We start from the raw sequence: 16506 nt of genomic DNA, 5'->3' as shown, positions 1-16506 counted from the left end.
ACGCGGTTATTACAGCTGACAATGATGATAATGATGATGATGACACAACACCACTCAACGCACAACCACTAACCCATCAATACGTTTCACCACGCTCCCTAACAACGCACTGATGATATCATTTAGATTGGTGATGAAACGTTTACGATCAAATTGCCCAGCTCAGCGAAATAACCAACGACCAAATACTGCAATTTTCAGATAGCCTCTCTGCATAACAACTCATAGTGACTTCATCTTTCCAGACTGCTCATTCAAAACTCAGCTTATGATAGGAAACAGCCTCATGGATTTACGTATGGCAAGCTGCAAGAAGCTCCACTTTCTCACTCCATGATGTACAAAGCATGCAATCGATTTAGATGCAAAGGATTTGTTCAGTGATCATTAGAACATAAATAGAAAATATCCGCCTGTTGAGTTTAGCTTAGTGCTGAAAGAGGACTTGCTAACCCTTGGGTTGAAATTTGCAAGTACGCATAGCGTTATAAAACTGAGTTTTCGAGGGGATCTCATCACCGGAAAAGTGCCACTTTTCAGGCTTCACATGGGTGAATCATATGTGTATGCTTAGGTGTTTGTATGTGTATGTAGTTAGTATAGGTAGCAGTATATGTAGTAGTACTTCATATAGTATATAGTATATATATACTATATACATATATATATATTACTACATATACTGCTACCTATACTAACTACATACACATACAAACACCTAAGCATACACATATGATTCACCCATGTGAAGCCTGAAAAGTGGCACTTTTCCGGTGATGAGATCCCCTCGAAAACTCAGTTTTATAACGCTATGCGTACTTGCAAATTTCAACCCAAGGGTTAGCAAGTCCTCTTTCAGCACTAAGCTAAACTCAACAGGCGGATATTTTCTATTTATGTTCTAATGATCACTGAACAAATCCTTTGCATCTAAATCGATTGCATGCTTTGTACATCATGGAGTGAGAAAGTGGAGCTTCTTGCAGCTTGCCATACGTAAATCCATGAGGCTGTTTCCTATCATAAGCTGAGTTTTGAATGAGCAGTCTGGAAAGATGAAGTCACTATGAGTTGTTATGCAGAGAGGCTATCTGAAAATTGCAGTATTTGGTCGTTGGTTATTTCGCTGAGCTGGGCAATTTGATCGTAAACGTTTCATCACCAATCTAAATGATATCATTAGTATATGTAGTAGCATATTTATCTAGTAAAAGTGCTTTAATATCCACTGTTTTAGTATTCGCGTTAGGTGGGGTTTTTCGTAGCTCTGGTGGCACGGCACCTGTTTGTCTTAATAGTTTGACCCGATCCTGAAAGTCCTTTTGTTTATACCTTGCTCAACTAGTTTTCTCTATTCAATAAATTCGAATTATTGAAATGATCCCGCCTTCAGCCGTACTCTGTGAAAAACCACAGTGCAAAGAAGTAAGTGAGAGTTGCACAACAATTACAATGGCTGAAGGCTGTAGGAGGACAGCCAAAGCGACAGTCTTAATTTAGCACTTACTCAGTCTGAAAGCGCGCATTCTAACTTCATCACAAGAATGCTGAGAAACAGCTCGAATTTTTAGTTTGTTCTGTGAAATATTCACTTGATCACTAAGATGTAACAGACAACTCGAAAATGTCATATAGCTTTCCTTCATTTGGCTGCGTTTCTTGGCCCAGATGCAGTAATTATGAAGTGATTTGCTTGATCTCACCTGTCTACAAGTAGTGAAAGTTAATGCGTGGATTTATATTCTCCGAGATCTGGTGAAGAGCTTGCGTCAAGGGTTCGTCAATCCTTTGCCCCCGAATACGAATCGGGAGAAACATTTATTGAGTCAGTGACTTGTACTGAATGCAAAAATTCTCCTACAGTCATTTCGGTCTAACTCTTCAACTAGCGACCTCCAGTAAAAGAAATCTGTTCAGTTCGGCCCAGTTTTACAAAGAAGACGCAATACGCTCACAAAACTGTAAAAATTCGGTTCTACGGAATGCCAGTGTAATGGTGGATACTACTGATGGAGCATTTGAGTAGAATGTTTTCTCGTAAATCCGCTTCACATCTCTCAAAAAGTGAGATCTATTACGGAATTTGTGGAGTCACACTTACTTGCATTTGAGCAACAATCAATGATTATCCGGGAAAGTTCAGAAAGACGCGTTCAAGAGGATGGATATTAAGCTTTTGTAAACAAGATACATATGAGAGTTATGCTTCCCTGTCCAATGGTCTGTAACTGTTCACTTGGCGTTTTCTAATAAATAACTCCGCAGCTAAGGTCTTCCTTTCACCAGTACATCAAGCCATTTGGATAGTGAGGTTTTGGTTCAGTAGGAATTCGAATGTTAACACTCCGTCAAATGGCAGAGTAGTATTTTTTTTGTATTTAATCCGTCAACCTGTATGCCACCGCCCGAGTGTTGTGATCAGATATGATTAAACCTGAGGAAAGGAGCATGTGAACGGAAGAACTAAACTGAATGAAACTGCATATTTTTTTCAAGCTATTTATTTCAAGCTATTTACACTTCTTGTTACTTACGCCTTTAGGGTGTGATCTGGTCCATCAAAGAGCGTCTCACAGGTGTTTGGGAGCCGGAACAGTCGGCAGAGTTTCAAGAACTCACCGAACTGGACAAGCGAGGAGAATTTGAGCTACACGAATTCAAACCGCTTCTGGGTCTAGCAGAGCGCCTGTATGGAATAAAAAATCTGTAAGTTGGAATTAACAGAGAGTCCTTTCGATATGACAGTCATATGTTTCTGCACTAAACTTTTTAGACAGAGGTGTGGTGATTCTGTGTACGTCATGGATGGCTTACGGTCGATTCCGCAGCAGCTCAGCTGGTAGGACAATAGTACGGCGAGCGCAAAGTCATGCGTTTAACTCCTACTGTTGTGATCTTTTCTTTTATTCGAGTTGCTGTTCTTTTCCTTTGAGGAATTTAGCACACGAAACTAATGTCTTCTGGAGATGAAGTTTGCCTCAAGAAACCAAATAACTGTTACGTTTTTATTAGACATTCTGAAAATAGACTTTCCAATGAAGGACAGATGTATCTGTACAAAATGCTGTACTTAAATGGAAGTCCATTATGTTTTATACATGCTTCCGAACACTGGTGCGCTTCCGCTTTACGGGTTTTAAAGAACTGTTAGCCATCCCTGTTACTAAGAATAAATTTAACCCACTAGGAGACTTCAATAACGTTTTCAGGTCGTTCCCTTAGCCCAACACTGTGATGATAAGATACAGGTTTTAGAATTATCGTGCAGTTTTAGACACAAGCGTTAAGTACATTATTAAACTCTAACTTATGTTCCGAGTAATAATGTCACATATCAATTATATACTAGTTTGATTCTTGTTCCTGGATCCCTTTTCTATCTTTTGTATTGTTGTACTGAGTTGCAACCCTCAACTTCAAATTGCTCAAGGATTCCAAACTGATTATTTCGTAGAACATTAGCGGTACGTCTAAACTTCAAGCAACATCACAGCACGCCGTGGAGTGCAAGCAGAATGGGGCCTGCTGTGCGCAGACCAGGTTGATTAAACTCTGCACTTCAAAAGTATATGCACATAGTATTGAATCTAGAGAGTTCATTCCACATGAGAGACATAAATAAATGTCCGTTGATAATGGAGGATACTTCAAGGAGTGGGCTCAGTTGTAGAACCTGAAAGAATAGGACAACTATGGAGCACAAAACTTCAGCGTATGAAATAACTCCTCGAAATCAGATTGCCTTCAAAGTGACGAACAGCATATTTGTCCGCATCTGCCCTTTTTCTGAATTCACTTCATGTCACAAGAACCTAAACAATGCCTTACTGACCGAGTTTAAAATTTCGTGGAACCGTGTTTAAAGTGGATAGCGGCTCCCACTCCAGTAGCTGACATGTATGTTGCTCGATAACTAAAGACGCACAGTGTTTCGGGATAATTAACCTGCGACATAGCTGTCACATCATAATAGCTATGATAACGTTCTCCATTTTCCAACGCTGAACAGGAAAGTCGTATGCAGTGAAATATGGCCACTTTTGCCGGGTCCATTGGAACGTGCAGACTTCTATAATCTCAAAGAAAAGCTGCAGCACGTTGTATTACATCCCAGCTTGCGAAACCTATTGATTCGAATAGAACAATTGACAAGACTGATTTCGGATGATCTCTTGTGGACTAATACCGCAAAAAGTGACGGTGCTTCAGCATGCTGACACAAACTTACTTTGTATGTGACATTTTGACTCGTAATCACACACCGGTACGCGAACGATTCTTACCTCTTAAAAAACTGTGTACTACGGTATAATTCACTTTATCTTGGTATATAAAATTTATTTCTGCGGGATCCATACACTGCATATTCGATGAAAACGTTTGCCTCAATGAAAATACTGTTTGATGCTGAAAATTTAATTCAGACTTTGAGACCAATATATGCAAAATGTGGCTAAAGTTCAAACAGCACACGAATGCATTGCATTTGGAGAATCGTGCCTGCGACTGGAAAGCATGTAAAATAACAGGAAAAAACAACACAGTAGGTGACTTTGAGCAAGAACCTGGTAGTAGGATGTTATGTAAATGAAAAAGTAGTCTATCACATAAACAATCATCAAAATAGGCCCATGACAAACGGTCTTGGACGGCACAAACCTGTAAAATTTCGGTTTCATTGAATTTTTTCTCCAAAGTTATCAAGCTCCATAGGAAAACGTAGTTCAGTTTCAGTAGTCCCTATACTCGCACAACAGTTAGCCTGCATGGCTTTATAAAATGCTAGGCCTTGGGAAATAGTCCGATTCTTCGGAAACCCAGAACTGTTTTTGAGAAATTAGGTCCACGAGTCAAATCAAAAAGGGAGTTCTGCTAGCAAATTAGCAGCGGACAGAACTGGGAGCCTCTCACTTAAAGCCAATTGATAAAACGGTTCGAATTAAGCTGATTAAACGGCAAGCAGAAGGATAAGCAACTAGCGGTGGATGAGTCGGGGTATGGGTGAAGGGATGATAGTATCCAAATATGGAGTTACTCATTGTCAGCCCGAACAAAATGGTTGTACACAATTCGGCGCAGGTGCAGAAACCCCATTCGCATGGTGTTTGAGAAACCAAATATTCTCCGGCCTTTCCCACTGAACTTCTTTGGACAGATCTTACGCACAGGTTTCATCACTTGTGTATGTTTTTGCCCACATCCTCCTCCGAAATTCGGCAACTACACCTCCGATAGTCAATTCGTTTAACCAATATCAGTTAAGACGGATTATTCTTTCAGCACTTTCGCTGACGCCTGGTGCTAGTCTTCTGTCCGAAATTCTATAAACGTCCCCATTGATGGTCGATAACTATAACAGATCCCTGTCACAGACTCTGCATGTTTCGTGATCCCACTCTCCGTCTTTCAGGATTACGATGACCTCTTCGCTTGGCCTTCGTCCTTGTGGAGGAACAGTCAGGTTTCGGTGCCCACTTTCGTGCTTTTTCTAATTTTCCTTAACGCCTTAGTATTTCTCGTTCTCTTTCTTTCTCTTCTAGCTCTTCAAAAGACAGGTGCGCGGTTTGTTATAAACCGATTTCCCGACCAACAAAGAGATGTGCCTGCCGGCTGCACAACATGAATTGACACCTACTTATACTAAAGTGGGTTGATGTGAGGTGTGCTAACAGCTCTGTCGGCAAGTTCACTTTCCAAACAATCCCCGGGGATGACCGGTGATCGTCTCAAAGTATTACGTTGTTTCGTTTCATCAAACAGTTAGTTCTTTGGAGGATGTCGTCCCCAACCGTCTATTACCTAACCGCCGCAAGCGATTCCTGAATATAGCCACTGGTCTTTTAGGGTTATAATCGGTGTCCCGTGGTTCGCTGCACTGTGCTGGATTGCTTCTCAGTTGATTGTGAATTTGGTGCGGCTGCAGCCTCGATCCACTATGAAAGGTGTTCTGTCATCACCTTAATGTGCTGACTGTCACCGAAAATGACAATAACAGACCGAAACCCTCATATTTCTTGCACAGCGACAGGTTCCATAGGGTGGTTTTGCCCCTCACCGATTGGTCTAACTCGGATGTCACAACACACTTAGTTTTATTACTTCTCATCCATGACCAGGAGATCATTTACCCAAACTAATAGTACTTTGTGCCTTGTAATCAAGTCACGAGGTACCACCAACCGTACCGTGTACGAATCATCGAAACCCTAGGATGATATGTCACCTTCATTCAGACTCAACCTACCGGAGATCTGTCGCAATACCTCCGGTTCTTCATTTTCCTCCCGCGTCTACGCAAACTCTCCCATCCAACGAAGCGCCTGAAACCCTCTATAGTACAGGGTCCTGTTGTGGTACTTACACCAAAATCTCGAGGTCCTGTTAGATGACGAAAATGACGATCACGATCTTCGGGGCCTTTTCGTTTCCAGACCCCGGTCTCAAAAACCGACCGGTCAGCTTATTTTCACTTTTAGATACATGCTGGATTTGCAGTCACCCGAAGCGCAAGCTTCCTGCTGGGATCTATGGTGGTCCTGATCCACCTAGGTGCTTGTATTCTCAGTCTGGAACCTTTGTCCCGTAAGAGAATCTCCACTGCTTTAAGGCCCAGCCGAATACTGAACATTCTTCTTGATGACTGAAGACTTTTCTTCAGCATTAGTTAGTATACAGCTGGCATACCCCATGACTACAAATCTGGCGAACTTTGCGATAGTAAATACCCCTTCAACCTTTGGTACGTTGGGGATGAGTTGCTCTTTCGGCGTCCACGTTTTAACACGTCTGGAGACCTCTTGCGCCTCAATCGTTCACCCAAACTCCCTATCGTGAAGGAGTAATCCCACAGTAAAAGTGATCGGATTCAACTTTTGCTTGTGGGGGTGGCCTTGAATTCGGGGCTGAGTTGTTTTTGATTATTTCCAGTTTCTTCGATACCAGCTTGGCGTATCATGACCAACTTTACGGGTGATGTCACCGAATTTTGAGGGAGTTGTGTCTTGACTTCATTGGTTGCAGACCAGCTTCTTCGATAGGCTCCAACAGGGCCTTCAAATGCACTGCACGTTCCGTTTTCTAATAGTTGTACATGATATTGTCGTCTCCATACGAGGAAATGTCATCTAAGCTCTGTAATAAACGAAACATCTAGTATCGAAAAGTAATCGGTGTCTCTAGAAAGCCAGGCGTCGAAAACCGTGTTCTCCTAATTCCTCAACTTGATGGCCAGTTGCCGGGGGGGGGGCAAATCAAACGCAGTAGAATGTAGGGACTTCTAGGGCGAAAAAAGTCTCTACGATCGAAGAGGCGGTTCCTATTGGATTTCAGCTCACCTCATCCAACCACTGAAACCCCGCCCAAAATCGGCTTTTTCTAACAAGAATCATACAGCCAAATCATTCGAAATACAGAGACGTCTCTTGCTCGATCCACGGACAAAAGCCAATATGGTCTTTCTCAACTGTGAACAGTTGCACGGACTCCTCGGCCACAGGATGTACTGGTGTAAATTTGCAAGATGAAAAGTTTCTGAATTCCACTCACGGCAGCTCTTGGGTTACTGTTAAGGCTAACCACTTTTTACTTCGTCATCGGTTTGCCTTATCTCGTCTCTGCAATAGATAGTGTATTCCTGTGGAATCTGTCCCCTACAATCGTCTGTTCTACTTCAAGGCCAATCAATAACATACTCACAGTTATGTCCATTATGAGGATTGTGTGCAATGACGATCAGTCTACTGTCTGCCCCTTGTCCTCACTAATATGTAGGAGGTTTTCGTATTCGAGCTTCCATCTAGATCAAGTACTTGATCGCTTCTAATCAGTGCTGGGTTTAAACATGAACCGTTTGACAAGTTGACGTCAGCAAGGTAGTTTGCTCGTGGAGAATTGAAAGTAAGAGTACTACTGAAGCCCGTAGTCGAGTTATGGCAGGCTCTGGGCTGACACCTACATTCTTTTGAAACAGCCGGTGTGTGTACCTTAAGAAGAATTGCGACGATTAACTGATCTTATTTGTCTGGAACGCTCCATTGTTCCAAAACAGGTTCAAACAACCTAGTTAGGGTCGAACGTAGGGTAGCACCCATGGGAGCTGATCCAGCTTGGTACTCAATCGCGTTTCAAAACTGGAAGACATAGCATTGCTTCATCAATTCAGGAAGAACCCAAACTCACAGACCAGGGCTCGAGGTGATTTAGCCGAACGAAACACTGCAGTACAGAGGCTGATGGCCAACTCTTGCAGAAAATATTCTGCTTAGCTGCTTAGACGCTGCCTTTGATTGCATTTTATATTGCCAATGTAATATTTCGTTAGCTCACTAACAGACGTTGTCATGGAGTGGCTGCAGCAGAGATACCGCGCGTTCCGCGATGTTTTAGCCTATTCCGTATTCACGTGCAAACTTCATTACAATCGACGTCTGAAAAGTACACGATGTTTAATGAAGGAATTGTAGTTAGCGTTCTGAGATCCAATGATTATTACTTGTGTGCCCTGTTCGCAGCGTCAACTCTAGCGGTTTTCCTCTCACCTGCAGCTGCAGTTTAATCTTTTCTAAATAAACCTCTTCCAATGATCATATAGCGTGCTTCGGTATGCTTATCTAATCTGTGGATCGGAGAAAAGTTTCCTTATCAAATTGGAGGTTTACATCTCAGCTCAACCCCGGAAAATTCACCGTGTGGCCATAATTACATGTGTTACAGAATGACTCACACTTTCGTACTAAGCTTCACCAGCGGTAGCTAATGGTTGCGTGATCGGTTTGGCTTCACGGTTGTTCAGCCGTATAAGGATGCCTAGCAGAACGACGGCGTCCACTGCCTCTCAACCCATGACTGTTGAGGAACAACTGGTGGTCTACTGTATAAGGCAATCACCGTTATCGTTGCACTTTGAGTCTAGGCTTAATTTGACAATAAATTTCACCTTGAATAAAATGAGGCCCCATAAAATCTGCAAGTAGGTTATACCTGAACTTTCGTGGAGGATGAAAGGGTGATTAACTCCCAACAATAAAATGTATTTCGTGGGATCAATGCTGCAGTTGGATGATGCGTTAGCAGAGACTCTAGGCAAAGAGTGGTTACTGTTTTGGCTTGCGCGAGTCTTTACGGTAAACGACAGACGACAAAGCAAGAAAGTCCCAGTTCGTGAGCTGAGACATACCACCACCAGCGCTGCTAGCTGAGGCAGTTGAGAAGCTAGCATAAGTTCGCAGTCGATAATGTCCACACTCATTAACCTCATTTGCTGTGGTTTATCTTTTATTTGTGATTCATAAGTGCAGCAAACGTCTTTTGATAGATTATCAAGAGTCCCAATAACAACACCTCATTCATCTTCTGGGTGAAACATAAAAATGGGCGAATGGAGTATGAATATTGCAGGCCGAGTGGTGGACGTGAGGGCCTGACTGAAGTGTCTAACTGAATGGGATACGAGGGGTTTACAAATGGATGGTGAAGAAGGAAAGAAGGTGTCAGCGATCACTTGTTTCCGATTGTCCAGTCTGCTGTGTGCATAGAATAGGGTGATGTGGCTGGTGTCACCAAGCGACGGTCAAGGTGGCATTAACGCGCTTCTGTTTGTGTGATTTGTGGTTTTATGCTGACTGATACACTGTTGGGACGTCCAAAGATTGTCAGAAGGATTAGTGTTCGATAAAAAACATTTGAGTCCACAAGACAGCGATGGTCGACGCAGAACTACCATAATAGCCTAATTTTTAAGGGACAGGTTGCCGTAATTTTTCCTCTCTATGGGTCACTACTATCAGACCTTCATCTAACCTGATAAAGAGGTCCTGTGGATTCTGTAATAGAATCCTCCAGTACATGTTAAAGAGGTATGCACACCGCCACACTACGGTAATTTCCGGTCTCTTCGCGATGAGTAGCTAAAGACAAGAATCAACACTACCATACAGCACGCCCGACTTTTCTGCTCTCAGTCAGTTTGCTAGATCCGCCACCGGACCAGTACTGGGTCGCAGTCATTGGCTTGGAATCTAACGGATCACAAAAAGGATCAGAGGGTGAATTGATGTCACGTAAATTGGCATCGAATATAGGGACTTCGAAACTACCCATGCTAGAGGTCTTGGAATATAATACTCAAAGGAAGCAAGCCGACAATCCACTAGGGTTTAAGGAGAGGAGCTAGTGAGAAGGTGAGGTCGGAACCGGAAGTAAAACGTCTACACACCTTACGGTGAGTAGTACTTTGAAGACCGAAATCAAATCAAGAATATTTGTAACATGGCAAAAGCCACACTGTTGCTTCCTCACCATTTTTTCTCATCCCTCGGCCCTAACACAACGCACACAAATTTCACAAACGTCGAACGAACCGCTCACAATCCGCGACTGCTGATCAGGATGATGTGCTGATTATTAGGTATTAATTGTTATTACAAAGACCACCGAGCTAGAACTGATATGGTAACTGGAGCGCAGAGATAAAAAACTGTCATGTGTATATGTACAGCTGACTCGAAACCGAATCCACATGTCATAAATCACGTTTTAGACGTTAGCTCAGGTTGTTGCTAGGGCAGATAGCTATAGCCCTCAGGTATTGTGGGTCACCAATGAAACAATACATTTATTAGCTGAAAAGCCGGTGGAAATGCAACGCAATATGTCCGAAAATTTTCCATTCGAAGAGTAACCAGTACCAAATGACAGGCTGTGACCGGGTGCTATTTATTTCAGGGACGTTTGATACGAAACTCCCATCGGTGAGGCGTATAACAAAGTGACATCGAAACGAGGGAGGCAGCAATGAGCTTGAGCAGAAGTTAGCAATACGATGGATCGGTCACTAATATCGTTCGACACCAAAAATAGCAGATTTGCGCTTCATAATTTTTCGACCTAGTTTTATTCAGTTGACCAGGCTTCCGTGACCATGTGACCGAGAATTCAGGCAACAGTGCTCATGGAGACACGTTTTTCTAGTGTACTACTGAGGGTTTGGGCAGCTTTCATTTATTATTCCGAGGCTGAATTTCTATGATAGGCTTAGTATTCCATAAAGCATGCTTGAGCTGCTTCTAAACAGGTGGTAAATTCCACTGTAGTGTTTAAAACAGACTGGTATCAGCTGATCATCACACAATCACGTCGGTGGGCCACTTGTGGCCGGTTCCTGTCTGGTTCTCCGAGGTAATCGCTCAGCCTGTATGTCCAATCGAATGCTGATCTGTTCCCGACTAACTCTCTCAGAACATATTCGGCGCCTGCCATTTACACGATTCAAACTTCCACAGACTAACACGGCTTTCATTTTCCCGAGGCTGAATTTCTATGATAGGCTTAGTATTCCATAAAGCATGCTTGAGCTGCTTCTAAACAGGTGGTAAATTCCACTGTAGTGTTTAAAACAGACTGGTATCAGCTGATCATCACACAATCACGTCGGTGGGCCACTTGTGGCCGGTTCCTGTCTGGTTCTCCGAGGTAATCGCTCAGCCTGTATGTCCAATCGAATGCTGATCTGTTCCCGACTAACTCTCTCAGAACATATTCGGCGCCTGCCATTTACACGATTCAAACTTCCACAGACTAACACGGTTATCAATCATGATTGTTAATGGATGAGCTGAAAAATTGAGGCACATTCCCAGGCAAATCGGAAATTTCCAAAGTCGAAAGCTGGTGGATTTGAGCGATACAGAATGGCCAATGAATTGCATGGCGAAAACGTTCACCTACATTCCAAAAAGTTGAATCTCCCCTAGAGTATATGACAGAATCAAGGTAGGAAATTCACGGCATCTTATTATTACTCATTCAACATCAACTGAACTGAGAATAAATCGGCAGCGTGAGAACACACCGAAACCAGTATTGTATGAGGTACAGAATGGTGAATTTTTATGTAAAATGAACTAATTTAGCGAAGGTAAATTGTGGGTAACCTGATCGGCTTTTCCATACGAACTAAACCTCTTGAATGCTCACGAGAAAGCGTGTCTTCTCTCGAATTCCCTATCATAGCCTGGCTAAGTTTTACAGCAACATAACGGCCATCATTCACTTTTCGTTCGACATATATTGACAACACTGGCACAACAAGTGATGATCGCTTATTATCTAAAAGAGCTTAATTTAATGAAGACTAGCTCAGTGAACACGGTGATAGAACCTTCTGCCAGATTTTTGGTAAAATAAACACACGGTCCTATCCAGAAGTGTTGGACTGGCAAATTCTGAGTTCTGACAAATTCCACCTGGAATAGAAAATGCGTCCGAAATTCGATAGACTGTCAGTATTTCAGCCTTAAAACAATACGACTTATATTCACAAATACCGAAACAGGGAAAATAAGCGATCAAAGGGATAAGCGCAAAAAATTTGGAGAAAGCCTGGAGGAACTCATCAGAAGACAATTTAGCGGAATGTTTGGACATAGTTGAACACAGGTCAGATTATACTGAACCGGAAAACTCAATGGTATCACAGACGTTGGGACGACGGTGGAGGTCAACAAACCCATGTTTTGTAGTTCAGCTTGACCACATTTTGAACGTAATCGGGAAAGTCAACCCCGATATAATCCATCAAAGTAACATTTAGGCCATGAATACCAGCGACGCGTTTTTCAGCCTGAATCCATTGCACGAACGCTTTATTAGCTATCCTGGCCAGGTGGCGTACGGAGCCGAATGGATGACGAACTATATAGCCAGCTGTAGGAGTGAGAACACCCTGGAATACGTAGAACTGGTTTGGACGTCGAACAAATGTGGGCCTGGATTGAACAAGAAAAAAAACAGATCTTCAAAAATGTGTCCTAATTATATACAGAGCAGATTATCAAGGTCAGTAACATGGAAGGGATTGTTAGCACGTAAAACTGGTGCACTGAGTTTGAGTAGCTACGAGAAAGATTCATCTTGACAGATACCATGGTTAAAATATTCGGATAAATAGCCAAAACTATGCAGATCTTATATGAAACAGGCCCTTGGTAACAAGTGTGGTTTTATTCTGAGATGAAGAAATAAAAAAGAGGCACTTCACTTCGGATGGGAGAAGGAGGAACGCTAATTGTCGGTGTGGATTGTCATCAACGGCGGTTGAGTGATCTGGAATCGGAGTTGGTGGACGAGCAAAAGGGGGCACAAATGGCTGGGTGGGATGGCAGATGAAACATCGTCTCCTTCAGACCAGGTGCAATTCGCAAGCGAGACCGGAACGATATCCCTGAGTGTCATCTGTTACTCGTTCCGGTTCGTTAGGGACACCATGTTCCACAGTGTCTTCCACCGGAACTGCCTTCGGTTCTTGGTTGGACGGCCCGTTGACAGTGGTTACCGTCCAGTTACCCTGCATCACCGGTATATCTGCAGTGCACGCACAACGTGGGTGGACATAATTGGGACAGCCACGACGTAAGCGACGATTTCCGGATACTGTAGCTCGATTGTGGATAAAGGCTGGTCCATTTGATTTCTTTTCATGACAACGGTATGTGGGTCGAAGTCTGGGTGAGGTAAAGCTTCTTCTCCCGCGCCACCGCATGCACAACACATGAAGATTCTTCGAGAAGCCACAATATTAAATCGTAAATTTTCGAATTCGAAGCTATTGGCCAGTCTTTGTTTAAAAAACCCGATGGTTCCTTTGGTTCAGCAAATGTGTCGATGTGCTCTCCATCCAGATGATTCAATTTCGAATGTTTCCTGAACTTGGAGCGCTTCATGATGCCTAGGGAACTAAGGGAAGTTGAGGAAGAATGTTCTTGATGAAGTCCGGTCGAATGTGAAGCAGTGTTCGAGTCATCCGATTCGCTCAATGAGTCGCAGCGACAAGCTTCGGCCGATGCACGTTTCCTCGGAAGGCCGGGCAGCGGAAATCAACCGAACGTGTTGCTCAGGCCCCTTTTTTGAACTGAATTCGATTCCAGTTTATGATATTTAGGACTGAACATCCATTGGAAAAGTGTTATGCGTCTGTCTTGTTCTGGTTTGGATAGCAAGGCTGCCTCTGCAACCTCCCAGGCCAACTACCATGCCGGTTGAAGGTTGCATAACGAAATGACAGAGAGCTTTGATACGGTCGCCAGACTTCAAGACGGCGTCACGCATAAACGACGCAACACAAAACGACCTGTGAGACCACAGGGTGTCTAATTTTCTCTATATTCACTTTTGAAGCAAAAAACCCTTAGCAAAATCAAAGGACAAAGGTCTTGAAAAAATCACTAGAATGTGGGGCTTCAATGAAAGAGATGGCTCAGGTGGTTAGAGCACGAATTTACTGACCGGAACTTCCGTGGTTCGAACCCGACGTCTGCTTCTCGACTTTCCCTGTCTGGTCTTGAGCAACACGACTGTATCCCGGTCCTCGTGATTCCTTCCGGTGGCATGGCAGCTAGGCACCGTTACAGCTGAAGGATTTTTCTCAGGGACAGAGGTCAAAGTTCGAACCCCGCCTGTGCATCTCGACTTCCCTGTCTAGGCTTGGGCACTCTGGCAGTATCCCAGCACTCGTGCTTCCTTCTGGCGGCATGCAGATAGTCAGCTACAGCTAAGTAGGAATTTACTGCATAAACACGATTACCTCCTGTCTATCCATCGTAACCGAATAATACTATTATTTATCTCTGGTGATTCAGTCCGGAATGAGTAGATTCCCATACAAATGAATGGCTAGCATCCACATCGGATTAGCTCGTCAGTAGTGGTCAGGCCATTGAACACCTGCACATAGTCAAGAAGCCGGAGGCGGATTGCGCGGGACTGAATACGGTGCTGCATGCAAACTTTGTTGTCCATGTAGACCCAATAGAATAAGGTTGGTGGGAGAAGGCGCAAGCCGGAAGTTAGTCTAAACTTGCTGTACAAGAGAAACTTGAAACATGAATAAACTGATGGCAAATGCCAGTACGGTCAGAAACAATACCCAAGTATTGATAAAAAACGACGAAGCGACATATCTGCCTGGCTGAGTAAAACAGTATTGGAAAGTGCTGTTTATCATTCCCATAATTAACCATTTGTTTTATCACACAGTGCAGGTTTCGTCCTATCTGCATGGTAGCTTGGATAGAGGGGAGCTTACCAACACAAATTATCTACGATGCATTACTGAATTGTCTAACTCGTCATTCACAGTCGAGCATCTGGTAATGAACATTTCGACCAGGTTCAGTTTAATCTCTCGGAGCATTTGAACTTCAAAAAGAGGACAGAAACCGAACTTACTGGGTACCGACCCAGTAGGGGTAAACTAAATCAAAACAGTAGCTTACACACCCGTAGTGTTCTTCAAGATATTGTATCATTTTATCCACATGAATTGTGTTCGGCCATAAAGATAAAATCTGCCGTCCGGGCCAAAACTCCTTTGTTCCCTCCGAACGCAGACAAGAAAAGAATAATATTTGTTTTCCATCTTTCCACATCTCTTCCAACGTTGGTACAGTCGTATTCCACGGGCACAGGAAGGAACCAACAACCTGAAACGATAGTGTTGTAGGTCAGAAACCAGTCTATCATCGGTGTCTAGAGCGAGTAGTGTAACCATAGCACAAGACTTCTGAAATTATACAGAGAAAATACTCTGATTTACAACGGCAAGCCAAATACTAAAGCTGTAATTCACCGTAATCAATAATACCCTGATCCTAGCTTCATTACTATGGACAGGCAAACAGCAAGTGGCCAACAATAGTTCTTCAAATACCGGTCGCATTATGGATATTTGTCTCCCTGATATGGATTGCTTGATCTTAAGTTGTGGATACGGGGATATTAGGTGTCAAGGTTAATTGTTTAATCGAAGATAGCAATATTACTGATCTATGGCCACAGGATCCATAATTCAACACGTAATTCCAAGGGTGCAGTTTAGTGCAAATATTTGTGTTGCGAATGTCCAGACAACTAAATGAATCTTGTATTCTCAGACAGAAGAATTCCAATGACAAAAATGGTATAAACACTCACGCTACAGACGGTCTCCTCAAAAGTCACCACTTTTTGCCGCGTCGTAAAATTGTAGCAATGATTGCAGTCTATTAGTACGACTTCTCGGGGGTGTGAACGGAGGAAATCGGCCACAGCTCGCAAATCATCAACAATGGGGCAAACATATTGGCCATGGACGAGGTAGAATTGTTCTGGTGCGCTCTTATCGGGCCGAACGGCAACACGTAAATCCAGATAGCGAATGCCCATTTGGAGCTGCCTGGCCAACGAGAACGCCTGAGTGATGGTCCAAGGTGGCAATACGCGACCAGCAATGCACTGAGGCAGGTGACGGACTAGGTTGTAGGCGTCACCGTCGGGTGAAGGGACAGAGTAATGAGTGATGGTAGATGTGAAGGAATCGTGACTGCCTAGGTAGAGGATAAGCAAGTTTGGAATATAGCATTAATCGGTTTCTCATTGAATCCTGTCAGTGGATTCCCAGAATGAATTCGGTCGCTGTAATCCACATGAAATGGCCCAACCTCCTAACAATATTGAAGTTTTCAAAGCGTTCTT

At 43.2% G+C, this 16506-nt stretch overlaps 2 protein-coding genes across 2 annotated transcripts in view; one reads left to right on the top strand and one right to left on the bottom strand.

Annotated features, from left to right (window-relative positions):
• Positions 1-4403, top strand: part of T265_04187 (hypothetical protein) — a gene marked incomplete at both ends in the record, with an annotated part of 29083 nt that extends 24680 nt beyond the window's left edge. The window contains 2 exons of the mRNA XM_009168869.1: positions 2543-2706; positions 4010-4403. Coding sequence (XP_009167133.1) covers positions 2543-2706; positions 4010-4217 — 372 coding nt within the window. The remainder of the gene's footprint in view (positions 1-2542; positions 2707-4009) is intronic.
• Positions 4404-12249: 7846 nt separating this feature from the next.
• The window catches only part of T265_04186 (hypothetical protein), a gene marked incomplete at both ends in the record, with an annotated part of 31196 nt that continues 26939 nt past the window's right edge, over positions 12250-16506 (bottom strand). The window contains 3 exons of the mRNA XM_009168868.1: positions 12250-12764; positions 15274-15476; positions 15967-16358. Of these exons, the coding sequence (XP_009167132.1) occupies positions 12497-12764; positions 15274-15476; positions 15967-16358 (863 nt within the window). The remainder of the gene's footprint in view (positions 12765-15273; positions 15477-15966; positions 16359-16506) is intronic.

The sequence above is a fragment of the Opisthorchis viverrini genome, assembly GCF_000715545.1.
Source record: "Opisthorchis viverrini unplaced genomic scaffold opera_v5_66, whole genome shotgun sequence".
NCBI classification, from domain to species: domain Eukaryota; kingdom Metazoa; phylum Platyhelminthes; class Trematoda; order Opisthorchiida; family Opisthorchiidae; genus Opisthorchis; species Opisthorchis viverrini.
Note: the sequence above shows the minus strand (reverse complement) of the source record. Positions and strands in the feature narration are given on the sequence as shown.